The sequence below is a fragment of the Hylobates moloch genome, unplaced genomic scaffold (genome assembly GCF_009828535.3).
Source record: "Hylobates moloch isolate HMO894 unplaced genomic scaffold, HMol_V3 SCAFFOLD_9, whole genome shotgun sequence".
Classification (NCBI taxonomy): domain Eukaryota; kingdom Metazoa; phylum Chordata; class Mammalia; order Primates; family Hylobatidae; genus Hylobates; species Hylobates moloch.
In genome coordinates this window covers 103,475,570-103,503,416 of record NW_026652284.1, presented here as the reverse complement: position 1 = coordinate 103,503,416, position 27,847 = coordinate 103,475,570, and the positions used below count along the sequence as shown (strand labels likewise).

Below are 27,847 nucleotides of genomic sequence, written 5' to 3'. Positions count from 1 at the left end.
AGCACCATGAGCCTCCCGGAGACGCTGACAGGAGTGGTTTATGGAGGAAGCACCCAGACACGGGGCGGGGGCTGTCGGGGGGAGGGGTGGTGGAAGACACCCTCAAGGAGAGGCCTGGGGCCACCACTTATAGGTTTTAGGGAAAAACAAAATGCCTAAGGCAGTTATTACTTTGTGTGATTCCCAGATTTTTTTTTTTTTTTTTTTTTTTTTTTTTGAGAATCTTACTCTGTCACCCAGGCTGGAGTGCAATGGTGCAATCTCTTCCCACTGCAACCTCCGCCTCTCGGGTTCAAACGATTATTCTGCCTCAACCTCCCGAGTAGCTGGGATTACAGGCGCCCGCCACCACGCCCAGCTAATTTTTGTATTTTTAGTAGAGACGGGGGTTCACCATGTTGGCCAGGCTGGTCTCAAACTCCTGACCTCGTGATCCTCCCGCCTCGGCCTCCCAAAGTGCTGGGATTACAGGCGTGAGCCACGGCGCCCGGCCTGCTTCCCAGATTTAACTCAAAATCTTTTCTGTTTCCGATGGAAAACTCCTTTCGTTCCTCCCCCTGCTCCCTCAATGCCTGAAACTCTGGTAACAGCATAGACCCCTCCCCCCATCCAGAGCACCAGGCTAGAGGCTCCTGGGCTCCTGCTCAGGTGAACTTGAAGCAAGGGGAGGAGGATGGTTGGGGAAATGGTCGCCGAGCCGAGACAGCGCCAGAGCTGAGCAGAAATGGGCCCGCCAAAGATAGGGTCGCAGCCCCCAGCCCCCAGCCCACCTGTCTTGCCACCCAAAGGCCTGGCCTCAGCCCGGAGTTGGGAGTTCTCTGCTCTGTGAGGCAGGGTGGGGCCTCACAAGGCTCGGATAATCCTGGGAACAGCGATGAGGCTTTGTTTAAACCTCACCTCCCGCCGGGAACCACCCACACCCCCAGAGCGGTGAGCAGCTGATGCCGAGCCAAGGGCCAGCCACGCCACGGGACAGGAGGCAAGCACAGGGACAAAGGGCCACTCTGCACTCAGAAGCCAGTCGCCCTATGTTGTCTGAATCAGGCTGCATGGGGCAACATAGCTGCTGCTTTGCTCAACAGAACAAGTCCAAAGAACAAGTCCAAAGATGTCCTGGCAACTCCTCAGGTCCCCAGCACCTGTGTCCCCGATTGCACTGGGCCCCGCCCCAGAGCCCCCCCACACCTGCACACCTGCACATCTCATGCTTTAGCTTTTTTTTTTCTTTTCTTTTTTAATTTTTTTTGAGACGCAGTCTTGCTCTGTCGCCCAGGCTGGATTGCAGTGGCGTGATCTCGGCTCATCGCAACCTCTGCCTCCTGGGTTAAAGCAATTCTCTGCCTCAGTCTCCAGAGTAGTAGCTGGGATTACAGGTGCTCGCCACCACGCCCGGCTAATTTTTGTATTTTTAGTAGAGACAGGGTTTCGCCATCTTGGCCAGCCTGGTCTTGAACTACTGACCTCGTGATCCACTTGCCTCGGCCTGCCAGAGTGCTGGGATTGCAGGTGTGAGCCACTGCACCTGGCCATGCTTTAGCTTTTATACTTTTGATCACAGCCCATGAGCAGAAATACGTTTCCTTTCTTTCTTTTTTTTTTTTTTTTTTTGAGACAGAGTCTGGCTCTGTCGCCCAGGCTGTAGTGCAGTGGCGCAATCTCGGCTCACTGCAAGCTCCACCTCCGGGGTTCATGCCGTTCTCCTGCCTCAGCCTCCCAAGTAGCTGGGACTACAGGCGCCCACCACCATGCCCGGCTAATTTTTTTGTATTTTTAGTAGAGACGGGGTTTCACCGTGTTAGCCAGGATGGTCTCAATCTCCTGACCTCGTGATCCACCCGCCTCGGCCTCCCAAAGTGCTGGGATGACAGGCGTGAGCCACCGCACCCGGCCAATACATTTTATTTCTATTGTTGTTTGGCCCATAAGTACGTAGCATTCACTTAATCATCTTTGGCTCGTGACAAAACTCTACTCATTGGTCTATCCATCACCCATTTTCACTTATTTAACTATTTAATTGGTGATTTTAAGTAATATAGTAAGCACATGGCCAGGCGCGGTGGCTCACGCTTGTAATCCCAGCACTTTGGGAGGCCGAGGTGGGTGGATCATGAGGTCAGGAGATCGAGACCACGGTGAAACCCCGTCTCTACTAAAAATACAAAAAAAATTAGCCAGGAGTTGTGGCGGGCGCCTGTAGTCCCAGCTACTCGGAGAGGCTGAGGCAGGAGAATGGCGTGAACCCGGGAGGCGGAGCTTGCAGTGAGCCGAGATTGCGCCACTGCACTCCAGCCTGGGCGACAGAGCGAGACTCCATCTCAAAAAAAAAACCAACAAAAAAAGATGTCTTTCTTTTTTCTTTTCTTTCTTTCTTTTTTTTTCTTTTTTTTTTTTTGAGACAGATCTCATTCTGTCCCCCAGGCTGGAGTGCAGTGGCTTGATCTCAGCTCACTGCAACGTCTGCCTCCCAGATTCAAGTGGTCCTCCCGCCTCAGCCTCCCAAGTAGCTGGGACTACAGGTGCGTGCCACCACACCTGGCTAATTTTTGTATTTTTAGTAGAGACAGGATTTTACCATGTTGGCCAGGCTGGTCTTGAACTCTTGACCTCAGGTGATCCACCTTCCTCGGCCTCCCAGGGTGCTGGGATTACAGATGTGAACCACCACACCCAGCCAAGATGTCTTTCAATGAACCAACATTCTTAATTGTAATATAGTCAGATTAAGCAAACTTTTATGGTCAATGCTTTTTTTTTTAATGTGTGTATGTTTTCTTTTTAAAGAAATCTACTAAGAGTTTTAGTTTATTTTCAACATTCAAATTATTTTCGTCTATTGCAAGTTGATTTGTAAACAAATGAGTGCGTGGTGGGTAGTAATCCGGTTTTACATACGGGGAGTTATTTTTTCCAGTTCCTCCTTTCCCCACTGCTCTGGCGTGCCCTGTGGTGTGTGAGTCTGTGCCTGAGCTTTCTGTTCTGTGCGTCAATTTGTCCCTCCTCCAATGACACATTGTCTTGATCACTGCAGTTTCATGACAAGTTCTGAACTCTGGTAGGGCAAGCCCTCCCTGCTTGTTATTCTTCCTTGGATTTATCTTGGTTATTCTTGGAAGAGCACATTTTTCATCATGACCCACAAGTACATAACCACACAATAATTTCCAGAACATCCTTTACCTCAGCGTGCTCTGATTATTTTTATTCTATTCCGTGTCATTGAAAAAAAATGCTAGACATCACTAAATTGATTTCACACCCCACTAATGGATGGTGAGGCACAGTTTGAAAAACTGTATTCTTTCAGGACACTGAATGGTCAGAACCCAATGTGCTTTTATTCATTCATTCAACAAATATTCGTGGCCATGTATAGTGTATCAGGTGCTGTATTTACTGTACTTCATGCCAGGAAAGCAACAGAGAAGAAAACATACCCAGTCCAGTCCCTGACCTCATGTCGTTTACAATCTTGGCTAATCAAGTTCACAAATAAATAATTCCAAATCATGATGGGAGTGAAGCCATAGAGGATAAGAGGGCTCAGGGTGGGGTGATCAGAGGTCTCTGAGGCAATGATCTGGAAGCTGCCACCTACAAGATGAGGAGTTAGCAAGATAGAGACAGCAGGAATGAGCTCTCCGACGGAGGGCGTGAAAGCAAGTGCAAAGGCCGAGACTCAAAAGAGCATGAAAGACTGAGGAAGCGGCCAGTGTGGCTCCAACACAGTGGAGGAGTGGGGGAATCCTACTGAGATAGAGGCCCTGGTAAGGATGTAGATTTTTGTTGTTGTTCCTAGGAGCAGTGGTGAGTATTGAAGGATTTTAAAGTGGTTTGATCTGGTTTGTATTTCTGCTCCTGGGAGAGAAAACCCATGGGTGGCAGTGGGGGCATGGCAAGAGGCCAATTAGAAGCAAGGATGATGTCTTACCGTTGTTCCCCATGCTGTTCCCAATGCCCAATTTTGCCTGCCTCTTCCCCACCAGGGCTGAAATAATTCTCATCCTTCAAGGCCCAACTCCAGCCAATGGCACTGACCTCCCAGACCTGCCAGGCAGAAGCGGTGGCTCCCTCTCAGCTGACCCCAGAGCACTTCCTTAGCTCCTGCTGATCTCGGAGCACACAAACCAATCCACTCTGGCCACTCAGCAACTTTTCTTGATGGCCCTGGCATGGCACCTATGCTGGGGTCAGACCCTCAACCAGCCCTTCAGTGTTGAAATGCACAACCTCAGCCCTTTAGCCTTAGCGAAGGAGGCAGGGCTTTTCAGTTTGGGAGAACCATATACAACCAGAAGGAGGGGCCAGAATATCTGAAGCCCCCAGGTAGCGGGGCTAAAAGAAAGGGATAAATGGCCTCTTCTGTTTTTTTTTTACTGGAAACAACTCTAAGCGGAGACTGGTCCCAGGGAAGACGATCCCCTGAAAGGCTAGTAAGCAGATCACCTTTGAATGTCAAGGGCAAAATCATTGTTGGTGTCCTTGCTCCTTCCAGGAGCTGGCTCCTCCACAGCTCTCAGGAATGACAGTAAACGCAAACGGCCCTGCATGTATTCAGGCTATGGCCGCCTTTCTCCTGGGCTGCACATCAGGCTAACAAGCCCAGCCCTCAGCTTCCCCGGGATTGGAGAGCTGGTGACCCTAGTCAAGGAAGCTGGTGACCCTAGATCGGTTGCCTCCCCTCTCTGTGCCTAAATCCCCCACCCCACTTCTGTCAATTAGGAGGATGATGCCTTCTTCAAAGTGTTGTCATAAAGATTAAATCCTTATTAAAGTCTGTTTTTGTTTTGTTTTTTTTTTGAGACAGTCTCGCTCTGTCACCTAGGCTGGAGTGGATCTCGGCTCACTACAACCTCTGCCTCCCAGGTTCAAGCAGTTCTACTGCCTCAGCCTCCCAAGTAGCTGGAATTACAGGCACCCGCCGCCACACCTGGCTAATGTTTTGTATTTTTAGTAGAGACAGGGTTTTGCCATGTTGGCCAGGCTGGCCTCGAATTCCTGACCTCAGGTGATTCACCCGCCTCGGCCTCCCAAAGTGCTGGAATTACAGGCGTAAGCCATCGCGCCCAGCCTGATTTTTTATATTTTTAGTAGAGACGGGGTTTCACCATGTTGGCCTGGCTGGTCTCAAACTCCTGACCTCAAGTGACCCACCCTGCTCAGCCTCCCAAAGTGTTGGGATTACAGGCATGAGCCACCACACCCGCCCTTATTAAAGTTCTGATCACACCTGGCCCAGTCCCTGACCTCCTTCAGCAATGTTAGTTCTGCTTCCTCCTGCCCCTGCCCAGGGCGAGGGCCCCCCAGCTGCGTGACGGACTCTGGAAGGGCAAGTGCAAATTAAAAATGAGATGCTTAAGCCGGGCGCGGTGGCTCACGCTTGTAATCCCAGCACTTTGGGAGGCTGAGGCGGGCGGATCACGAGGTCAGGAGATCGAGACCACGGTGAAACCCCGTCTCTATTAAAAATACAAAAAATTAGCCGGGCGTGGTGGCGGGCGCCTGTAGTCCCAGCTACTCGGAGAGGCTGAGGCAGGAGAATGGCGTGAACCTGGGAGGCGGAGCTTGCAGTGAGCCGAGATTGCGCCACTGCACTCCAACCTGGGCGACAGAGCGAGACTCCATCTTAAAAATGAGATGCTTAATTCTTCCCACTGAAAATAAGGGAGAAGACCTTCCCCTTCTTCCTTTTCTACTTCAAAAATTTTAGCTGTATGCAAATCACACTCCATCCTCCGGTGTTCTGGAAGAAGATGGGCCTGACTGCAGCTGTCCTCTGACTCCATAAGCAGAACCTCCCTACTGTAATGGGTTGGATCCACTTCACTATATAAAAGAGTGAGGTTTTGTTCTGCCTGCTGTCTCTGTAGTGAGTTGCCCATCACGTGCATCATATTCTGGTCAAATGCTTACTTGATAACACAATTGTTCTCCTTCACTTCTACTTTCGTAGGGATGTTTTCTGAGAGGAGATTTTGTTTTTCATTTTAATTCCCCAGTAGCTCCTGTAAGACAGGGAGAGATGAACTCCACTCCCATCTGCCTTGTGTGGAAATGGTTTCAGACTTCTCTGCTGGCTTCTTTACTCGGAGAGTGGGCTGGGCAGCGGGGCTGAGAGGGGTTAGGGGTTGGGGGCTAGGGGAAGGCATGTTTCTCCAGCACTTTCCCTCTAACAAACCCTGCAGAAGGATAACACACAGGAAGGGCCCTTACCTCCTGGAATAATGCTTCACAAATAAAAAAATTAGAATACTTTCATAATAATAGCTCTTTTCATTCTTCTTCTTCTTCTTTTTTTTTTTTTTTTTTTTTTTTGAGACAGAATTTCGCTCTTGTTGCCCAGGCTGGAGTGCAATGGCGCGATCTCGGCTCACTGCAACCTCTGCCTCCTAGGTTCAAGCTATTCTCCTGCCTCAGCCTCCTGAGTAGCTGGGATTACAGGCATGGGCCACCACAAATGGCTAATTTTGTATTTTTAGTAGAGATGGGGTTTCTCCATGTTGGTCTGGCTGGTCTCGAACTCCCTACCTCAGGTGATCTGCCCACCTCAGCCTCCCAAAGTGCTGGGATTACAGGCGTAAGCCACCGCGCCCGGCCGATGATAGCTCTTTCCTAATTCACAGAAACCCACTGGAAAGTGAGGTCAAACCACTTTATACAACAGACCAATGTTAGTTAAGCATAAAAATGCTGGTAACAGTAATAATCACGGCCTGCCTGGTAAAACTCACTAATCCTCTTCAAACAGACCCTGCTTGGAATTATAATTATTAATATCAAAATAAATTTGAAAGTATAGTAATACCAATGTCTTAACAATACACTCTTAAGTGACCTTTTTTTAGTGCATCTCAGATGCCCAGCAGCAAAGTATTTACACTTGCTGTTTTACTTAATTCTACAACAATTCTAATACAAGTGGAGTGTGTTATTATTTTCCATTTTGTTCTGATGAGGAAACAGGCCCAGAGAGATGACAGGTACACAGCTATTAAAAGTTGGGAGGCTGAGGCGGGAGGATCACGAGGTCAGGAGATCGAGACCATGGTGAAACCCCGTCTCTACTAAAAACACAAAAAATTAGCTGGGCGTGGTGGCGGGTGCCTGTAGTCCCAGCTACTCGGAGAGGCTGAGGCAGGAGAATGGCATGAACCCGGGAGGTGGAGCTTGCAGTGAGCCAAGATTGCGCCACCGCACTCCAGCCTGGGCGACAGAGCGAGACTCCGTCTCAAAAAAAAAAGTTGGGTATAGAAGCTGGGAACAGTGGTTGATGCCTGTAATCCCAGTACTTTCGGAGGCCGAGGAGGGCGGATCACTTGAGGTCAAGAGTTCGAGACCAGCCTGGCCAACATAGTGAAACCCCCGTCTCTATTAAATATACAAGACAATTAGCTGGGTGTGGTGGTGCATGCCTGTAATTCCAGCTACTCAGGAGGCTGAGGTGGGAGTATCGCTTAAACCAGGAGGCTGAGGCTGCAGTGAGCCAAGATCACACCACCACCACTCTAGGCAACAGAGCGTCTCAAAGAAAAAGAGTGGGGTATGACCTAATACATTCAAATTCTTGTTCTTCTAGGGGAAAGCATAATGTATGAGATATTGTTTGGTTTAAAAGTGAAATGATATGGATTTGAGGATTCGTGGGTGGAACAATTCATATTTTGAGAAGTTGAAGACAGACATTCTGTTTTCCTGAAGGTGTTAAAGGGAAGTTTATCTTGGGAATGTGTGTTTCAGCTTAATCTGCCCAGCATTTGACACCATTTGGTAGAGGGAGGAAGCCCCCACTCCTAGTGCAGTTCTGATCTCCCTGAAATGTTTGAAATCCCTCCCGGTCGCTTAAGCTCCTTCATCAGTTTTCATCATGCGCACAGATAATAAGAACTTGTTTCTCAGCCTTTTATCTTTACATCTCTGTTTCCAAATGACTGTGTTCCCAGGCCTTCTCCTTTCTTCCACAGAGATAACCGCCCCATGGTCGTGTGCAATGCAGCTAGTGGGTCCTGGGAGGGTGCAACATTTCTCAAAAATAATTGCCTAATCTTGAACTTTGGGGCAGGACGTTATAGATAAGAGCCTCTGGGTAAGAGGAGGTTTTTTAAAAAAACATCCAAACTTTGATCTATTGAAGTTCAGATCACTTTATTTATTTTTTATTTATTTATTTTTTTTGAGGGAGAGTCTCACTCTGTCACCCAGGCTGGAGTGCAGTGGTGCGATCTCTGCTCACTGCAGCCTCTGCCTCCCGGGTTCAAAGTGATTCTCATGCCTCAGCCTCCCCAGCAGCTGGGATTACAGGTGCGTGTCACCATGCCCAGCTAATTTTTGTATTTTTAATAGACACAGGGTTTCACCATGTTGGCCAGGCTGGTCTCAAACTACTGACCTCAGGTAATCCACCCGCCTTGGCCTCTCAAAGTGCTGGGATTACAGGCGTGAGCCACAGCGCCCGGCCCAGATCACTTTAAAGTGTATCATGTTTTGGGGCTACTGAGGAGACAGCTCAATTGCACCTGTTCTTTGATTTCAGACTGTACCGGTACCTGTTCTTTGATTTCTTCCCCAGGTTCAGGGAATCCTCAGCTATTCTAGCCCTCGGCTCAGCCTCCTTCTTCCCTTTAGTGATGCAAAACCTGAGTTCCCCAGGGAAGAATGTGTGCCTTGAAATGGAGTGTCAAGAGTGCTGCAAGAATTCCTCAGCTAATATTCACAATCACCGAAAGGGAGAAACAACCCAATATCTATTGATTGATGACCAGATAAACCAAATGTGGTCCATCCGGTCCATGGAATATTGCTCAGCCATGAAAAGGGAGGAAGCTCGGATGAGCCCGGAAAACGCTATGTTAAGTGAAAGAAGCCAGCCACAAAATGCCACATATTGAATGATAATTCCATTTACATGAAACACCCAGAACAGGCACTTACGTGGGGACCCTCGGTGCTATGAAGGACATTCTAGACCTCAAGGCAAGCTGGGCAGGAAGGTGTGAACTGCACTTGTGTGAATGTGCCTCCTAAGCCACATTCTCTTTTTTTCCGTAGCCTTGTTCTCCTACCTTCAAATTCTAAAAAGTTTGAGGACAGAATGACATATTTTAGAGATTCTTCTCTGAAAACTTGCCCCACCTTAGGCCTGAGTGAAGGGTAGCCATGTTTTTGCCACATGCCAAGTTCCCTTCTGCCACCCCTGCCCCAGCCACAGGTTACTGGACGCCAGACTCAGAGACAGCTCACCCACTGGTTGGTGATCTGGGCTGACAGAATGGTTGGACCAGGGGTGATGGTGGTGGGGGCTGGGCTGGGAAGCCCCAAAGTTTAGGGATGAGGAGGTCAGATTTAACTTATACAATCCAAGAGGCAGGAGAGAGAACCAGAAAAAGTAGCTAAACAACAGGCCTGTGGACCCATGAAAGCCAGAGTGAGCAGCTTTTACCCTAGCTTTTCCCAGACTTGGGGAGGCCTGGCAGCCCCTGGTCCTGCCCTTGGCTGTGCCTGAGATTAACTGCCACAGCCTTACAACTTCCCCTCCCTTCCGCCTTTACTTAGCCAGTTTAAGTAGATTTTCTGTGCCTTGCAGTGAAACAGACTTGACGAACTTAATAGGAACCAAAATGTGGAAAACAGTGCACGAAGGTCCTTGTTGTATTTGGGAAGAGAGGAGAATTATTACACAATTTTGGACTTTGTTTGGAAAATGTGCAAAGTATTTTAAAAACTGAAGGAGTCCCATTAAAAAAGTAAAAATATAAATTATTAAGCTTTGTAGCAAGCAGAGAAAAAAAAGGAGCTAAGAAAGAAGTAATATGAAAACCTCTCCATTCAACTGCAAACACAAAAGGGGAAAAGCAAAGTCAAAATATAAATATTAGAAATAAATCCAGATAGATCAGCAATCAATAACTAAGTGGATTATACCTATTAAAAGATAGAGATGATAAAATTATACTTTTAAAACCTTTAATGAGGCTGGGAGCAGTGGCTCATGCCTGTAATCCCTGCACTTTGGGAGGGTGAGGTGGGTGGATCATCTGAGGTCAGGAGTTCGAGACCAGTCTGGCCATCATGGCAAAAACCCATCTTTACTAAAAATGCAAAAATTAGCCGATCGTGGTGGCAGGCGCCTATAATCCCAGCTACGTGGGAGGCTGAGGCAGGAGAATCACCTGAACCTGGGAGGAGGAGGTTGCAGTGAACCGGGAATACACCACCACACTCCAGCCTGGGTGACAGAGCAAGACTCCATCTCAAAAAAACAAAAATTAATGATGTGTTGTTCACAAAAGACACACTTAAAATCTATCAGCAAGTTTGAAAATAATAGGATGGAGAGAAAGTTATACTCTGTGTTGTAGACTGAATGTCTGTTTCTGCTCCAGATTCATATTTGAAATCCTAATCCCCAGTGCGATGCTATTAGCGTGTAGGGCCTTTGGGGCATGATTAGGTCATGAAGGGAGAACCTTCAGGAACGGGGTTAGTGCCCTTGCAGAAGAGGCCCCAGTGAGCTCCCTCACCTTTTTTTTACCGTGAAGGGATAAAGATACACTTTCACAGTGTCACACAGTGAAAAGACAGCAGTCTATGAGGCAGAAGGTGGGCCTTCCCCAGACACTGAATCTGCCAACACCTTGACCTAGGACTTCCCAGCCTTCAGGACTGTGAGTAATGGGTTTCCGTTGTTTATAAGCCACCCGGTCTATGGGATTTTATTATAGCAGCCCAAATGGACTAAGATATTGTACAAATATAAGCCCGAGGAAGACTGGAGGTAGCAATGTTAATATCATTAAAAGTGGAATTTCAGCTGAACCGCACTAATAAGGCTAAAGAAAGATAGCACATTTTAAATGTAAGGGTTTTTTTTTTTCTTTTTCTCCTTTCTCTCTTTCCCTTTATGCTCATTTGTCTCTGGCTAGAGATTTGCCAGTGGGCTCCACCTAGCTTTGGAACAGCACTGCAAGCTCCCGCTCCCTGGGGAAAGAGTGCATCCTTAACACCCCTGGAAGCCTGCCTTCCACTCCCAGCTTATCCCAATCTTTGTGCTCATATTTCACTGGTCACTGCTATGTGTTTGCAGCAGAGGAAGTAAGGTAAGATGTGACCAGTTGCCCCCTCTGCACTCTCTGTCACACTCATCACCTTCCTAAACAAATGTTCCCAAATGACCTTCGGCTGTTCCTCCCTTCCTCAATTGCTCTCTCATTTCATCCCTCCCACAAAACCCACCATCAAATCCGCTTCCATAGTGCCACCACTGAGAACATTTCAAAGAATATCTTTTAAGCTCTGAAGTCAAGTTTCAAAGGCAGACACAGGCAAGGTAGCATTGTTAGAATAAATGGGTGGTCAGTCATTTGGATATAGGAGTTTATGTGTGAGGGTCTAAACACAAATTGAGGCCGGGCACAGGGGCTCATGCCTATAATCCCAACACTTTGGGAGGCTGAGGCTGGTGGGTTGCTTGAGCAAATAATAAAAATTTAAAAAATAAAATGGGGCTGGGCGCAGTGGCTCATGCCTGTAATCTCAGCACGTTGGGAGGCCACATGGTGGACCACCTGAGGTCAGGAGTTTCATACCAGCCTGGCCAACACGATGAAACCCTGTCTCTACTAAATATACAAAAATTCGCTGGGTGTGGTGGCGGGTGCCTGCAATCCCAGCTACTTGGGGGGCTGAGGGAGGAGAATCGCTTGAATCCTGGAGGTGGAGGTTGCAATGAGCTGTGATTGCACCACTGCACTCCAGCCTGGGTGACAGGGCGAGACTCCATCTCAAAAAAAAAAAAAAAGCAATGGGATGTGCACACACACAACTAAACAAATTGCATCAATTTATAATCACATCTAAGATATCCAAGGAGGGAAAACAAGAAGATTCTATGTCCTATTGCAGTATCAAGGGAAACAGAGGCACCTGGAAATGCCTCTCTACCTGGAATTCTTGCCAGAAAGGGCCCACATCTCCTGCCTCTTGCCCCATCTATGTGATGCAGCTCCAGCTCCAGGCAAAGGGAGACCTCCTGGGAGCTGCTGGGGTGTGTGTGTCTGAGCAGCAGGAGCTGGTCTGCATCTCGCTCAGCCCTTGTCCTCCAGGAATCCTTGACAGGAGATGAATCTAGGGCTCACCTGTAAGATCCAGTCAGGACAAATCTCCAGTCTGAGATGATGAACTTCTCCCGGATTTGGCCAGCGAATTTCCTGCCTGACTTGGCACAGTACACCTCTCCTTCCACACTCCGGATGGAAATGTTCTGTTGGAGGGAAAGTCAAAGTGTCACTTCCTAACTCTGTTTATAGAGCTACATCTGGGCTTTAGGCTGGATGTTTATGTTCCCCTTACCCCCATTCTGTGTTGAAGCCTAATCCCCAGGGTGATGGTACTAGAAGGTGGGGCCTTTGGGAGGAGATTAGGTCATGAAGATGGAGCGCTCGTGAATGGGAGGAGTGCCTTATAAAGGAGGCGTAGAGATCTGCCTCACTCCTTCTGCCATGTGAGGACACAGCAAGAAGACAGCCATTTATAAGCCAGGAAGTGGCCTTCAACAGACACCGAATCTGCCAGAACATTGATCTTGGAGTTCCCAGCCTCTAGAACCATGAGGAATACATTTCTGTTGTTATAAGCTACCAGTCTATGTAATTCTGTTACAGCAGCTGTGATGGACTAAGACAATTTGTGTAGGAAAATGTCTGGTAGAATGTTCATCAAGATGGAAATGTGTTATCCCTGGTTGGTGGGATTCTGGACTATATTAATATTTTCCTTGGGCTGAATTGTCTAAATTGTCTTCATTGTCCTGGCATTAGCTGGCAACAAAAAAAAAGGAAGGGGGTAGAATTCAAATAAGGCAGCAAATAAAAGAAAAGCAAGGATCTAATGCCTACGGAGCCCTGAGTCTAGGCCCCCATGAGCCACAGGTGGCCTGGCAGTTACTTGGAGGCAAGCCCAGCCCTGCCTTGTAAGTGGCTTGACCTGAGTCCCTGACCCCAAGCTGTTCAGAGGGAAGGCTTGGTGCAGCCAAAGGAGGTGGTTTTGTGGAGGTAGCAATAGACCCTGTATTGTCTTAAGCAAAGGTGAGTCTGCAACCCTACCATGGCTCTATTTATCCCTTGTCTTCCCTGTAGCACTTGCTGCTCCCGCCCTAGGGCTGGAAGGCTGGAGAAATGGAAGAGCAGGTAAAGTGTGGGAGTCTCAGGGTTAAGGCTGAGGGAGGCGGAATACTGTCTGGATTCCTCAAAAGACTGCTGGTAGCTTGGCAGGTTCTGGGAAGGAGAGTTCTGCCTCCAGCCACTTCCCTGGGCTTCTCCATAGCTCTGTGAGATCTCGAGAGGAGGGATGCCATTGTCCTATGGTGAGCAGAATACTGTCAGGTGTGGCCAGCATAGGCCATGAAAGCAAAGCCCGTTCTGATGCTCCTGACCTGTTTCAATGGCCTCATGCCAAGGAGGTGTGATCCACATCATGCCAAACAGACCAGCAGCCAGAGGTCCCAAGGCCTGTGGCAGCAGGAGGCAGCACTGAACTCAGCTGCATCCATGCAGAGGGGAAGGGAGAGAGAGAGGAGGCTTCATTCTTATCTGGGAGGTTCTCCCAGAGGACAGAACCTCTCTTGCCTGAGCTAGAGGAGACTGATCAAAAGAACTCTGAGAGCCACCCATCAGTGGTTCAGCCGGGCCTACTCATGAAAGCTATGGGTGGTGTTCACATTTGAATTAGTTGTCCTCAAATTTGTGTGATGAATCGAACCCTTATCTCTCGGTTTCTTTTCTCTTTGCCAGGAGAGGGAAGTACGGGGTTCAGTTAAGTCCCAGAGGATCAACGTCTTGTTGGGGCCAGAGAGTTCTGAACATGTACCCACAGACCCTGGAGGTTGCTTGCCCTGTGAGATGCAACACCTGGGCTTCCCCAGCTGAGAGGAGAACAGGAGTACATGGTAGAGATGCTGCTCACCAGATACCCATGACCCTTTACATTTCCCAGCATCCGTGCATCTGGGTAAGGTCAATGGGTTTTACGAGAAAGCGATGAAAATCTCCTCCAGGTCAGATCCTGGAGACATCCTGTGGAGTCCTCCAGCCTTCTCTTTCCCTGTCATGTCTATCTTAGAGGCCGTGTATTTCTCATGATGTAGCTACAATATGGAGGAGGGCCATCCGACCTACGTAGGAGTTTGTTTGAGCAAGAAATGAACCTTTATTGTGTTAAGCTATTAACACAAGATGGGGGACATTTGTTACTGCTGCATAGACTATCTTATCTGGACTAATAGGAGTACCCTTAGGACTCTCATCGGGGCTCCTACCTTGAGGTGACTGTCAGAGATCTGGACTTTGTCACACATCTCCTGGAAGAGCTTCACACCTCCCTGGTCGAGGAGCACACAAACGAACACCCCACGCTTGTTGGCTGCCTCTAGAATGTCACAGAAGATCTCCACATCCGTGAACACATCCATCAGGATGACCAGGACCTGGGCCAGGGCAGAGGGCTCAGTTACCAGAAAATTCAGGGCCAGGTGCTAACTGGTTTCACCCAAACTGCCTGAGTCCCAGTGGGCCTGGGAGAGCTGTTCCCATTGGGCCAGAGGGGAGAGGATATGGGTAGAGTGGGTCTGACTGGGCAGGATTAATGGAAGGAAAAGGAAGAGCTGGAGTGGAGGCCCCTGCCCCTGTCCTGATACCATCTCTCCAGCCCCACCACCTATCTGTTGGCCCCTATGCCCATTGTGGGAGTGGGGAGTGCAGAGGAGGAAGGGAAAAGGCTAGAAAGAGAAGGAGAGCAGAGAAGAACAAGAAGCATCTCAACAGGTTCTAGGAGAGGAATAAAGTTAAGGTTATGGATTTTCAGCCACTTGGAGCTAGAGGGCACACTATGGCCACTGATTTTCAAATGCTGTTAAGCCGTGGAATCCTATCCTCAAACAAAATCCCATGTGGAGGCACCATATATAAACGCCTAGAACAAGCTGCTCCCTGTGGGACGGAGAAGGGAGTCACGCTCTACCCACAGCTACTGCATCATCTGTGACAGTAGAAACTGGGGAGGGGAGTTCTAGACATCCAGCGAGCAGGAGAGACATCTGTGTTCCTCCTGCCAAGCATTCATTCCCCCTTCTTCTGCCAACAGCATCCCAATCTGACTTTAAGGAAGTGCCTCTCCTCCACATCAATGTGGTTTGGATGGGTCTATTGCCATTCCTTGATTGGATATGGGGAGACCACATGACCAGGGCTAGACCAATGGGAGCATGGCATCCCCTGTTGGCCAAAGAGATTGGTCCAGAGGTGGGCACATGATCTAAGTTATTCTAATGAGAGTCAGCCCAGGACTTTAGCTGGGACTCCTGGGAAAAGGAGGTGTTCTTTCTACAAGGTTGCTTAGCTGGTATTTTATAAGCAATGGCTGCTGGCAACCATTTTTGCTACCTCTTGGGGAGAGCCTGCCTGACAATGAAGCCATCCCTGGAGAAAGCAGCCAGGAGGTAGAGACAGAGTCCCAGCAGTGTCATTTGGACACCGGCTTCCAACCATGCCTGAGACCAGTGCCACCCTTGACTTTTCTGCTGTGGATGTCAATGAATGTTTCTCTTCTTCTTAAGCTTGTTTGGGTTTACTCTCTATCACCCAATCATGAGTCCTTTCTAATACCTTAATTGTGATATATTGACAAGCAGCTTATTAGGCAGTCATTAAAAATGTTAATTACTGCCAGGCACGGTGGCTCACGCCTTTAATCCCAACACTTTGGGAGGCCGAGGCAGGTGGATCATTTGAGGTCTGGAGTTCAAGACCAGCCTGACCAACATGGTGAAACCCTGTCTCTACTAAAAAAAATAAAATAAAATAAAATAAAAAATAAAAAAAATTAGCGGGCTGGTAGTGCACGCCTATAGTCCCAGCTACTGGGGAGGCTGAGGCAAGAGAATCGCTTGAAACCAGGAGGCAGAGGTTGCAGTGAGCCGAGATCGCACCAGTGCACTCCAGCCTGGGTGACAGAAAGAGACTCTGTCTCAAAATAAGTAAATATAAATAAATAAAAATTTAAAATGTTAATTTTTTCTTTCTGTCTCTTCCGTCTCTCTTTCTTTCCTTCTTTTCTTCCTCTCTCTCTTTCTTTTTCTTTTTTTTTCTGTAGACATGAGGTTTCACTATGTTGCCCAGGCTGGTCTCGAACTCTTGGGCTTAAGCAATCCTTAAGCCTCAGCCTCCCAAAGCGCTGGGATTACAGGAGTGAGCCACCCCACCTGCTCCATTATAATCTTATGGGAGCACTGTCATAGATATGGTCTGTTACTAACCAAAATGTCATTATTCCGTGCATGATTGTAGATAAGCCCAAAGCAAAAACTAGCAGTCATGTTAGGATGGAGGATGTGAACCCAGAAAATGAAACAGGTCTCAGTTAATTTAGAAAGTTTATTTTGCCAAGGTTAAGGACATGCCCGAGGAAGTCCTGATGACATGTGCCCAAGGTTGTATAAATGTATCTAATGTATACATTTATATGCATTGTATACAATGTATAAAATGATTTTATACATTTTAGGGAGGCATGAGACATCAATTAATAGATGTAAGAAGTACTTTGGTTCAGTCTGGAAAGGTGGGACAACTGGAAGCAAAGGCAGGAAGACTCAAAGCCAGGAGGGAGCTTCCAGGTCACAGATAGGTGAGACACAAACTGTTGCAGTCTTTTGAATTTCTGATTAGCCTTTCCAAAGGAGGCAACAGATATGCATCTATCTCAGTGAGCAGAGGGGTGACTTTGAATAGAATGGGAGGCAGGTTTGCCTTAAGCAGTTTCCAGCTTGAGTTTTCCTTAGTGATTTTGGGGGCCCAAGATATTTTCCTTTCACAGGGAATACGGCCATTTACTTTCTTCAAGATTACCTGTAATAATAAATTTCCACTATCTTTCTAATCATTGCTATATATATATATATATATTTTTTTTTTTTTTTTTTTTGAGACGGAGTCTTGCTCTTTCGCCCAGGCTGTACTGCAGTGGTGCTATCTCGGCTCACTGCAAGCTCCACCTCCCGGGTTCACGCCATTCTCCTGCCTCAGCCTCCTTAGTAGCTGAGACTACAGGCGCCTGCCACCGTGCCCGGCTAATTTTTTGTATTTTTAGTGGAGACGGGGTTTCACAGTATTAGCCAGGATGGTCTCCATCCCCTGACCTTGTGATCCGCCTGCCCTGGCCTCCCAAAGTGCTGGGATTACAGGCGTGAGCCACCGCGCCCGGCCCATTGCAATATATTTTTTAAAACCACCACCATCTGGGAGGTAGCCAAGGAAAGAGAGGTGTCTCACTGGCAGGCTAAACTGATGGCTGATATCCACTTGGAATCAACTTTCTGTGATGTGGATGGATAGCTGAACAGGGGAGGGAACTCCTCAGAAATTGCTCACCCTGGGCAGGAAATCGGAAAAGATATTCTAATAATAAGACTGTGATGATTAGAACCATGGCCCGGTAATCACACAATTAATTGTCTTGCACACATTTAGCCTTATGGCACTGAAAGCAGCTTAGGCTTTCCCTGTTTGCTGAAAGATAAATGCCTCCTCTTCCAAGGTATTGACAAAAGAAACAATTCCCTCCCTCCCTGATAGGTCAGTAAGTACTTCCAATTCTGTGCCAATGAATCATCATTTTCCTGAGACAGGGCTGGTAAGCTGGTGATTGAACAGAGACAGGGGCAGGTTTGGAAATAACCCAGCATCTTGAATTAAAGGATGCTTGGAAATACAGTCTCACCCTGTCTAGGGTTATCTTGTTTGCTTCCTGTTGGGATTGTCTTCCAGCTGGATTAATTTGAAGCCAGTAACTGGTTTGGACCACTGTTCTTCCTAAGAAGGTATAGTGGGTTGAAGGCCAGGCACGGTGGCTTATGCCTGTAATCCCAGAGCATTGGGAGGCTGAGGCTGGTGTATTGCTTGAGGCCAAGAGTTCGAAACCAACCTGGGCGACATGGCAAAACCCCATCTCTACTAAAAATACAAAATCAACTCAGTGTGGTGGCGCAGGCCTGTAATCCCGGCTACTTGGGATGCTGGGGCAGGAGAATCGCTTGAACCTGGGAGACAGAGGTTGCAGTGAGCCGACATCGCACCACCGCACTCCAGCCTGGGTGACAGAGTGAGACCCTGTTTCAAAAAAAAAAAAGAAAGAAAGAGGTCGGGTGTGGTGGCTCACGCCTGTAATCCCAGCACTTTGGGAGGCCGAGGCGGGTGGATCATGGGGTCAGGAGTTCAAGACCAGCCTGGCCAACATGGTGAAACCCTGTCTCTACTAAAAATACAAAAATTAGCCAGCACGGTTGCAGGCGCCTGTAATCCCAGCTACTCAGGAGGCTGAGGCAGGAGAATCGCTTGAACTCGGGGGGCAGAGGTTGCAGTGAGCCAAAATCAAGCCACTGTACTCCAGCCTGGGTGACAGAGTGAGACTCTGTCTCAAAAAAAGAAATTAAAACTGTGAATTGTTTGAAATAGTTCTTTATTATTAAGAGTGCCTGTTAACCAATAATTATAACCAATTAATTATTATTGGGTGCCTGGCAGACACCCAAAAGGGGGAACCCCTGAGGGTCCCAGGACAACAGGGATTGGTGGGGACTGTGGCAAAGGGGACCCACCCAACGAAGTAGCCACAACTCCACGCCAGCAGAGCCCACCTGCTAAGAAGAGCTGGAAGTTCTTACTTTCAAGTGAAATCTTCAGATTTTTAAGTGTTGTCCTAAGTTCGTAACATGCTGTGTGTCCAAAGGACATCAGCGGTCTCAGGGTCCTAGAGATGGATGCAGAAGCCTCACTGGGTGTGGAGTGGGGAGGAGAGGGACTCAGCCAGGGGACTGTGTTTTACAAGCCCTAAGCAGGCTTCCTTCCAGGGATCCTCCCTCACACTTCGAGCAGCTGCGACTGACAATATCCCCCAACAGCATTGGTCCCCACCCGTCGGGAGAGCACTGAACTTCATGCGGAAAGACCAGAACTGGCACACTCAGGAACAGGCCTTTGGGGCCTGGAGGGACTTTAGTCCGGCATAGGAGCTGAGCCCTAAGGAGTCCAGGGACTTGCCTGAGGGGGTGCAGCCAGCGCCGGGCCACAAGGCAGCGTGGGCACTCCTGGCTGCCTGCCTGGACGCATCCTCAAATGCCACCCTGCCACAGAAACATGAAATACTGCTCCAAGCAGCCCAGCCGCACTAAAAGCCAACGCCCCACCTGTTGTTACCTTCGACTAAATTTTCCAGAACTCCGCTCCCTCCCTCCTCCTCCACACATGTCCTCTTCACCCTTGGATGCTTTTTCTGGAAGCTTAAGATTTCACACGGTATTGAACTTGGGAGGGAATTCAGTTATGAGACTGGGACCCTAGCAGAAAAACAACCCAAACATCAGCATGGTCTTTTATGACTTCTTCTAAGTGTAACAAAATAAATAATTTGAATGAGAGAGAGGGAGAGAGGGAGACAGAGAGGATTTTACAGATGATGAATGTTTTTCCTTGGGGTCCATTCTCCCCTGCCCCTCTGCAGCATCAGGAGCGAGGGGTGGGCACCCCACAGCCTGGTGCTGGAGTCATTTTGTGCACCTGGGATAGAACAAGACCCCTGAGCTCAAGTCCCTTCACTCGTCTCCGGCTGACAGCAGGATGTCACTTGAGGCTGGAGATCTCGGGGCATTGGGAGAACTCCTGATTTAGCTCTTATGGTGCCTGAAATCCTACCAGCCCAGCTCTGGGCTTGAAGGGTTTTTTCTGTTCTAAAGATACTTATCAAAGTGTGAATATTCTGGGGAGAGAGAAACCCCCTCTGCTGCCTACCCCATCTTCTGCCTGGCCACTGGCTAGATTCAAGAGCCACAAGGTCATTTGTGAGCAGACAGGTCTTAGCAGAGTCTGACAGGAGAAGGGGCAAAGGTGAGACCAGCGGACTGGCCCTGTTACATTTGGAAGCGCAGAGGTGGGCACCTAACACAGCTTGGGGAATTCAGGAAAGGTTTTTTGGGGAAGAGGCTTTCATGCTGGGTCCTGAAGCAGGAGTAGATGTGCATCAAATGAAAGCAGGGAAGGCAAGCGGGGCCAGGCAGAGGGAACAGCACACGCAAAGGCTCAAAGACAAGCTCTACAGGGCACTTGGTATGGAGCAGGAGGAGGTGGAAGCCATGCTAAGGAGTTTGTTCTTCCCATTATGGGCAACTGGGAGCTACCGAAGGCTCTAAGCGGGGAAAAGACGAAATTAGATTTGTAGTACAGAAAAGGTTGCTCTAGCAGGGCACTGGGGCTCACACCTGTAATCTCAGCACTTTGGGAGGCTGAGGCAGGCAGATCACCTAAAGTCAGGAGTTCAAAACCAACCTGGCCAACATGGTGAAACCTCATCTCTACTAAAAATACAAAAATCAGCTGGGCGTGGTGGCATGCGTCTGTAATCCCAGCTACTCAGGAGGCTGAAGCAGGAGAATTGCTTGAACCTGGGAGGTAGAGGTTGCAGTGACCTGAGATAGTGCCACTATACTCCAGCTTGGGTGACACAGCAAGACTCTGTCTCAAAAAAAAAATAAAGAAAAGAAAGAGAGGAAAAGCCACTTTACTGCAGTATGGAGACTGCGACGCTGGGGATCAAAATGGAAGAGGGGGCCAGGCAGGAAGCAATTGCGGGAGTTCCGGTGATAAGTGGTGGTGGCCTGGACCCTGGTTGTGACAGGTGGGATCAGAGGGTCAGTGGTCCAGGGCAAGGCAGACAGCAATGCACCTCCATCCGAAGCCCCAGTCATCTGGACGCTGACCCTGGGAGCAAAATGCACCCCCCTCCCTGCTCCATCAGCCCCCCATCCTCCCTGCTACTTGGCCACGGAGACAGGGGCTTTGCCATTGGTACCTGGCTAGTCCGGGTGATGCAGCGGCGGACGAGGTCTCTGATGTTGTTGTGCTTGTCGGTCTGGAAGTACACAGTGGCGCTGGATTTTTCCTTCAGGTAGGGCTTCTCAGCTGAGGCCCAGCTGTGCAGTAGGGCCGGCTCGCTGCCCTCTGAGGCCACGGGGAAGTAGGTGCCGGACTGTAGGGAGCTGGAGTCCAGTCCCTTAGGGCCTGCTTCCGCCCCTCCCAGTGTGTCTGGGGGACACGGGGGCTCCCTGGCCTGGGCCTGGATGTACTGGGCCTCCACCGAGGACAAGAAGTCCACCTCGCCTTCCTGGCTGAGCACCCGCCAGTAGGCTTCAGAACCTCCATCCAAGAGGGCGTCCGTGGCCAGCCGGGCACTCTCGTTGTCACTAAAGTCAGCCCTGGCTGGCCGGACCCACTGGCTCTTGACATCTTCCAGACGCTTCCGGATTTTGCCCAGGTGCCTTGACCGGCTCATGCCGCCCGTCCCTGGGTGGTGCTGGGGGAGGCTGGCACGTCAGCTCCTCCAGATGTGGGAAGCAAATGGAACACACCACGGAGGATTGGGGCTCCTGCACCCCCGGGAGGCCGCCTGCTCCCAGGAACGGCGTGCAGGGCACCTCCAAGAAGTGATTTACCGCTGTCCTGAGCAATGCTTCTCAGAACTCCTCATCTGCAGCCGCGGGATTGGCTTATCTCTCAGGGCCACCTGCCCTGCCCTCGGGCCGGGAGGGCTGGCTCAGACACCGCCTTGGCACAGTCAGCCATGGGATATTTCCTCTCCTCCCAGCCGCAGGGGGAGGCGAAGGTGAGCCGGCTTTCCTGCTGGGTTTCACAACTCCCCCTCAGGCCTTCGTTACCAAGCAGGGAGCCTCCCTGGCACCACCAGCCCAGCTGGAGGATGGGCCTGAAGGAGGCCTGCCTGCCTCTGCTCCCCTCCTGGGTGCCTCGATTCCCATGCTGTTTCAAAGACAGGAATTTCCCTGTGGGGGGAAAGATGCCATCCCTGAGATGTCCCTCTACGTGAGGAGGGAGCTGGACACGGACCAGGGAGAGCTGTTGACCAGGCGCGCCTCCTCCCCTTGGTCACACCCAAGTGCCCACCCCTCCCTGCCCTATAAAGGAGCTCGTTTCTCCCGTGCCCTCTCAAGTGTTTGTCATTGTCGTGTTTGCAGAGACCGCAAACAGGTTCCAGTTCTCAGGCCAGCGCTTCCTTGCTGGAAGTGGCTGCTTGGAACACTGTCTGGAGAGCAAGCCGAGGCTGCCGGCGGCCCACGAGCCCGGGGGACCAGTGGGTCTTGGCGCTGGAGTGGGAGGAGCAGCACGTGGGTGTGAAATCGATGAACTCTGAGCGGAGTGACCACGTGTTCTTTCCAGATCAGATCGTGGTCTGACAATGGGATGGACTGCCTAAAACCCCGACTCTCTTTGGTTGGGCTCTGCTGGAAACAGGCTCTGAGACTAGGATTTGAGTACAAGTGGTTAATCGGAAGATCATTCTGAGAAGCACAGAGAGAAGTGGGGAAGAGAAACGGGAAGGGAAGGAAGCCAGGCCAGGTGAAGTTGAGGAGCAGGCCACTGTTGTGGACATCTGGGTTCATGGACATCTCTGGGGACATCAGGGGGGGTCCAGCCTGTGGGAACCTCTGGGTGATGGTGCCAAATACATCTCAAGGTTTTCCTGCCCAAGGGTGAGAAAGCTGTGGAGCTTATCTAAGGAGTCCTAGTTATCATTGGCTGAGGGCTGCTCCTGGGGCCAGTTCACCAAGCACAGCCCTGAACACAGAGAAAGCCTTCAGGCAGCGTCAGGTGCTACAGGCAGAGAGTGCTGTGGGAGTGGTGAGGAGCGAATAAATGAAAGTAAAGAAATGAAAGCAAGGCCCGGAAGCTGTCTGCTCAGGGACGACACCAAGAAATCAGGATTGTGTGGTCTTCAAAGAGCCAGGATCTGGTAAGAACCTGATGTCTCTGTGGCATAGCCATTCTTTGGAGAAAAACAGCTATGAACACCTGTAACCCTACTGTAGCTGTGGCCCTCGTGCCTCAGCCCAGCAGTACCACAGTATTTTTTAAAGTGTGGTGCGGCTGGGTGCAGTGACTCACGCCTGTAATCCCAGCACTTTGGGAGGCCGAGGCAGGTGGATCACTTGAGGTCAGGAGTTCAAGACCAGCCTGGCCAACATGGTGAAGCACTGTTGCTACTAAAAATACAAAAATTAGCCGGGCCTGGTGGCATGCGCCTGTAGTCCCAGCTACTTGGGCAGGAGATCGGGCAGGAGATCAGGCAGGAGAATCGCTTCAACCCAGGAGGCAGAGGCTGCAATGAGCCGAGATCGCACCATTGCACTCCATCCTGGGCAATAGGGCGAAACTCTGTCTCAAAAAATAAAATAAAAAAATAAAATAAAATAAAAGGAATCTCTTGTCTCTCTCTTTTTTTTGGGGGGGGGGATCATTGAAGGAATCCAATTCACAATCTTGAGCAATCCTCTCTTTATTCCATTTTATCTACTCCCTACAATCCCTGGAGGTCAAAGAGGACAAACCCAATAAACCCTCTCTCCCATTGCTTTTTTGGATCTATGCCTTTTCCCTTCTGCCTTTTGCCAACTCTTGCTTCTGGAGATTGATGTAAGCCCTTTTCCCACATCCTTCTCCCATCTTCCTTCCTCTCTGGTCTGGTCTGTGTCCTTCTCAGGCCATTCTCTGTTCCTGAATCACCCAAGTCCTCTCCCCAGTCTAGCGAGATAGACCCGGGAACAGGGCAGTAGTCCATGGATTTGCTCGGCTTCACTCCATGGCTCCGAAGCTGTCCATAGAGACTATACTCGCGGTGACCAGTTCCCGAGTTCATTACTAGAGAAGTTTCTCTGAACGTGTTTCTCCTGGGAACCAGGAGGGGGAGGTGAGCGTTTTCTCCTGAGCATGAAGTGGCTTTAGGTATTGCTTCATGGCAATTTAGCAACTACCATGTGCCATTGAAGATGGTTCTTATCTTCCTCTGGAAGAGGAAGAGGACACACAGTCTGAGTGGTTCCCATTTATGTTACTTTTTTTTTTAAGTTGTCAGTAGCTCCCCATTGCCTGTTAAACTAAGTACCAAGTCTTGAGCCTACCTAAGAACCTGCACAAAATGGTCCCATATGTTCATTCCAGCCTGGCTTCTCTCGTACTTGGCCATCACTGAGTGCTCACTGCATGCTGTCTGTCTGTACTGAGGGAGAAATGGATTATTAGTCCTCATTTCACCAAGGCTCAGAAAGGTTGAGTTACTTGCCCAAGATCACACAGCTGGTAAATGGCAGAGCCTATGTACTTTCCACCATTCCAGGCTTCACTTTTTTCTTTCCCATTCCCCTTCCCTTTCTACTCACAGCGCATTACAAATCCTCTTATTGGTTCCTGAATATGCACAGGGGAGAATTTTAAAAGTAGGTGGGTATTCTGGGGTTCTCCTTTCACCTGGACCTAATTCTCTTTCTTGGTTGAATAAATGCTTGAGTGTCTCCCTGAGACAAAAGTGAGTACCCGAGACCTGTAGGGACCATTTTCTCCTTGTCTTCTCACAGAATAGCTCTTTAAAACAAAACGAAAAATGGGAATCTGAATGAAACTTTTCCCTCTAGAGCCCTGCTTCTGTCCCCAGCTCTTGGTCCTCACACAGACCCAGAGATTCTAGTTGAATCCTGTAGAACAGTCAGCAAACACACCATACATGTTAATGCCACTCATCCTCCATCCCTGGGAGACATTACTAGTTGATCATAGGATTCTGCCAGTGAGCTGGGAACTGTTCTGTTGCCACTCTTTATAGGGATTATCTTAGTCCATTTTATGCTGCTCTAACAGGATGCCACAGACTGGGTGATTTATAATGAACAGAAATTTATTTGGCTCATGGTTCTGGAGGCTGAGAAGTCCAAAAGCATGGTGCCAGTATCTGGTGAGACCTTCTGCACTGTGCATTCCATAGTGCAGGGCAGAAGAAAGAGAGAGAAAGAAGTTGCGGAACTCAGTTTAACAAACTCACTCCCATGATAATGACATTAATCTCATGAATACATGAGGGCAGAATACTCATGGCCTAATTACTTCTCCTTAGGCCCCACCTCCCAACACTTTTGCACTGGGGATTAGGCTTCCAACACATGAACTTTAGGAGACACATTCAAACCATAGCAGGGATCAAAGAGAAGTCCTCACCTGAAGGAATGTTGAAGGTACTGCAAGCTCTTCAGTTACTGATGAGAAAACTGTAGCCCAGAAAGAGGAAGTGACTGTTCTCCAAGTCATCAAACTGGTTGGTGATTCTCATCAGCTTAGTCTCTCATCTCTCCTCAGCAGCCCAGCCCTGTGAAGTGTCCTCGTTCTTGCCGGCTGTAATAACAAACTTCCCCACCTAGGATTACACTTCTGAACCAGGAAGTCTGGCCAGCTGTTGAACTGCACGTTCATACCTTGAAAAATCCTTATCAAGGAGCCTTCAGTGACAGGCACTGTGGATTATGGAGGACTCCACTTCCCTTCTTCCTTCCTGTGGCCATCTGAAGTGTGGTTGTCTCCTTTTCATGAGGTCATCCAACAATAAGAGAAAGGATGAGAAGCCAGCCTCCTGTTAATAAATGAGTGGCATTGGGACTTCCTGAAGATTTCATTTATCTAGGACAGTGGCACTCAGCTGGAGGTGATTTTGGACCCCCATCCAGGGGACATCAGGCAATGTCTGTAGCCATTTTTGGTTGTCATTCTGGGGGCCTGGGTTGTTAACTGGCATTAGTGAGAATAAGCCAGGGGTGTTGCTACACCCAACAACGCACTGGAAAGTCCCCCACAATACAGAGCTGCCTGGCCCAAAACACCTGCAGCGCTGAGGCTGAGGAACACCCTTACAGGTGATGGGCCCTCACCCGGTGACTGATGTGGGGATCCCAGTCCCCTGCCATTGTTCAGTCTGTTCCCCCAGTCCTTCCCTCCACCATCATAACTTATTCAAATCTTTCCCAGTGTCCAAGGTCTATATCCTGAATCCGACCTATGCTGGGAAGCCCTCCTGGTGAATTACCAAGCGGCTGTAGCTGCTCCTCTTCTGGTCCTCAAGGCACTTGTAGAATATGTCTCAGGGGGTCTTGTCCTGGTCACGGGTATGTTGCCCCATCTCCCACTGCTTCTAATTCCTTGAGCAGTGCAACGGCAAAAGGCTTACATGAACTTTGAGTTGGGCACAACTGTGTCCAGACTGTGCCTATGATAGGGGACCTCAGGAAGGTAACATAGAGGACCTTACTGAACTTCACTTTTCTCGTCCCTATAGTCACAGCTAACATTTGTGTGGCACGTCCTATGTGTGCGCGGTGGTGTTCTATGTGCTTTTCATGTGTTAACTCACTTCGGCCTCATGACAACCCTGTGAATAAGTGCTATTACCATTCCGTTTCATGGATGAAGGAAATAAGGTGCAGCGGTAACCTCAAAGGGCGTGAGATCTAAGGGTGCTGCACTGGGTGGTCAGTGAACAAACCTTGTCCAGTTTCTGCTTGGCTCTTTAGCTGGAGAGAGTGCCAATGTCTCTTTCTGAGCTTTCTACATCATTGATATTGTACTCTCTGTGCAATTTTATATATCTTGCCTTCTTTTTTGCTTAGCATTACTCAGAAGTGTATTTTCCGTGTCATTAAAAGTGTGCACGCTTCCCTGCTCCACACCTCCTCTCTCTTTTCTTCTGGAACAATTCAATCCTAAAGCCACTGGGTGGGTCAGAGCAAGGTGGGTGTCAGTGGTGGGAATGGGCTTGGTGGCTCAGAGCATGTATCGGAGCCCAGCCCAGGTGAGGAGGTGCAGGAGGCTGAGGGGGTGAGGGAATGCCTGCATAGGGTGTGAGGGTGTGGCCTCACAGGGGCCAGTCAGAGCCCAAACAGGGCAAAGAGGGTGTCCATATGGGCAGGGGAGCTGCCTGTAAGGGGTATCAGAGCTCTAGCTGGAGGAGGTGGGGGAAGATGGGAGATTGGTTACATACAGGAGCATTGATCAAATAAACAAACAGATTAAAGGTAAAGGAAACCCGGTTTCTTATTATCAGAGCAGGGAGCACACATAGAGAAAAGGAGGAAACTGAAATGGACTTGTTAGATATGAATTGGAGGCACTTATTTGAACTCGCAGCTTTCAATACAGATAGATAAACTTAGATAAAAAATAAATCTGAATATATAATATATATTATAAATGAATAGAATATAAATACAGCAGACAAATTCTAGAAATATTATATATACACATATATGTGTGTGTGTGTATATATATATATTCTCCTGTTCTGTCTGCTGACAGCGATGCTCAGACTGCAATGTGTGTGCCTAGTGCCCAGGGCTTCTTGGAGAAATGGCCAATTTCAAGTCCAGAGCAGACAAAATACAAAGTGATCATGGAGCATCTCATGCCAGAAAGCAGGAAAGAGCTCAAAGAGTGATGAGGCCATGTCAAAAAGGCATGGAAGTCAACTTGAAGGGGTTCCCACTGGCTTACGTGGGACAATCTGAGCATGAAAATCATGGCCATAAAGGATTATAATGCGTGAAATAAAGTAGGAAACCACAAGACCAGACTAACACAAATGAATACATATTTTTAAAGTTTGAGAAGGAATGGGATAAAGTTTCAAATAAACTCCCGACAGGGCGTGGTGGCTCACACCTGTAATCCCAGAATTTGGGGAGGCCAAGGTGGGTGGATTGCTTGAGCTTAGGAGTTCGAGACCAGCCTGAGCAACAGGGCAAGACCTCGACTCTACCAAAAAAAAAATTAATGTGATGGTGCACGATGGTAGTCCCAGCTACTCAGGCAGCTGGGGCAGGAGGATCGCTTGAGCCCAGGAGGTCCAGGTTGCAGTGAGCCGTGTTTGTGCAAGGCACTCCAGCCTGGGCAACAGAATGAGACACTGTCTCAAAAAAAATAAAATA

The 27,847-nt window shown here is 49.0% G+C and overlaps 1 protein-coding gene, 1 long non-coding RNA gene and 1 other non-coding gene across 6 annotated transcripts in view; 2 read left to right on the top strand and 1 right to left on the bottom strand.

Moving 5' to 3' along the window:
• FAM83A (family with sequence similarity 83 member A) overlaps positions 1-25,185 on the bottom strand; it is a 28,922-nt gene extending 3,737 nt beyond the window's left edge. The window contains exons 1-4 of one of the 4 annotated variants that reach the window (XM_032758492.2): positions 24,008-25,185; positions 20,890-22,195; positions 14,309-14,476; positions 12,132-12,256 (exon numbers count right to left, since the gene is read on the bottom strand). In XM_032758492.2, coding sequence (XP_032614383.1) covers positions 12,132-12,256; positions 14,309-14,476; positions 20,890-21,369 — 773 coding nt within the window. In that variant the 5' untranslated portion in view covers positions 21,370-22,195; positions 24,008-25,185. Of the gene's footprint in view, positions 1-3,316; positions 3,595-12,131; positions 12,257-14,308; positions 14,477-20,889; positions 22,196-24,007 lie in introns of those variants that run through there. The other 3 variants (XM_032758494.1, XM_032758491.1, XM_032758493.2) reach the window with 3 other exon arrangements.
• Positions 3,237-4,778, top strand: LOC116813563 (uncharacterized). The gene is made up of 3 exons (XR_004370999.1): positions 3,237-3,767; positions 3,987-4,326; positions 4,496-4,778. It is a non-coding gene; the product is annotated as an uncharacterized LOC116813563 (long non-coding RNA).
• Positions 23,710-23,926, top strand: LOC116814059 (small nucleolar RNA U3). The gene has a single exon (XR_004371150.1). It is a non-coding gene; the product is annotated as a small nucleolar RNA U3 (small nucleolar RNA).
• Positions 25,186-27,847: the final 2,662 nt, after the last annotated feature.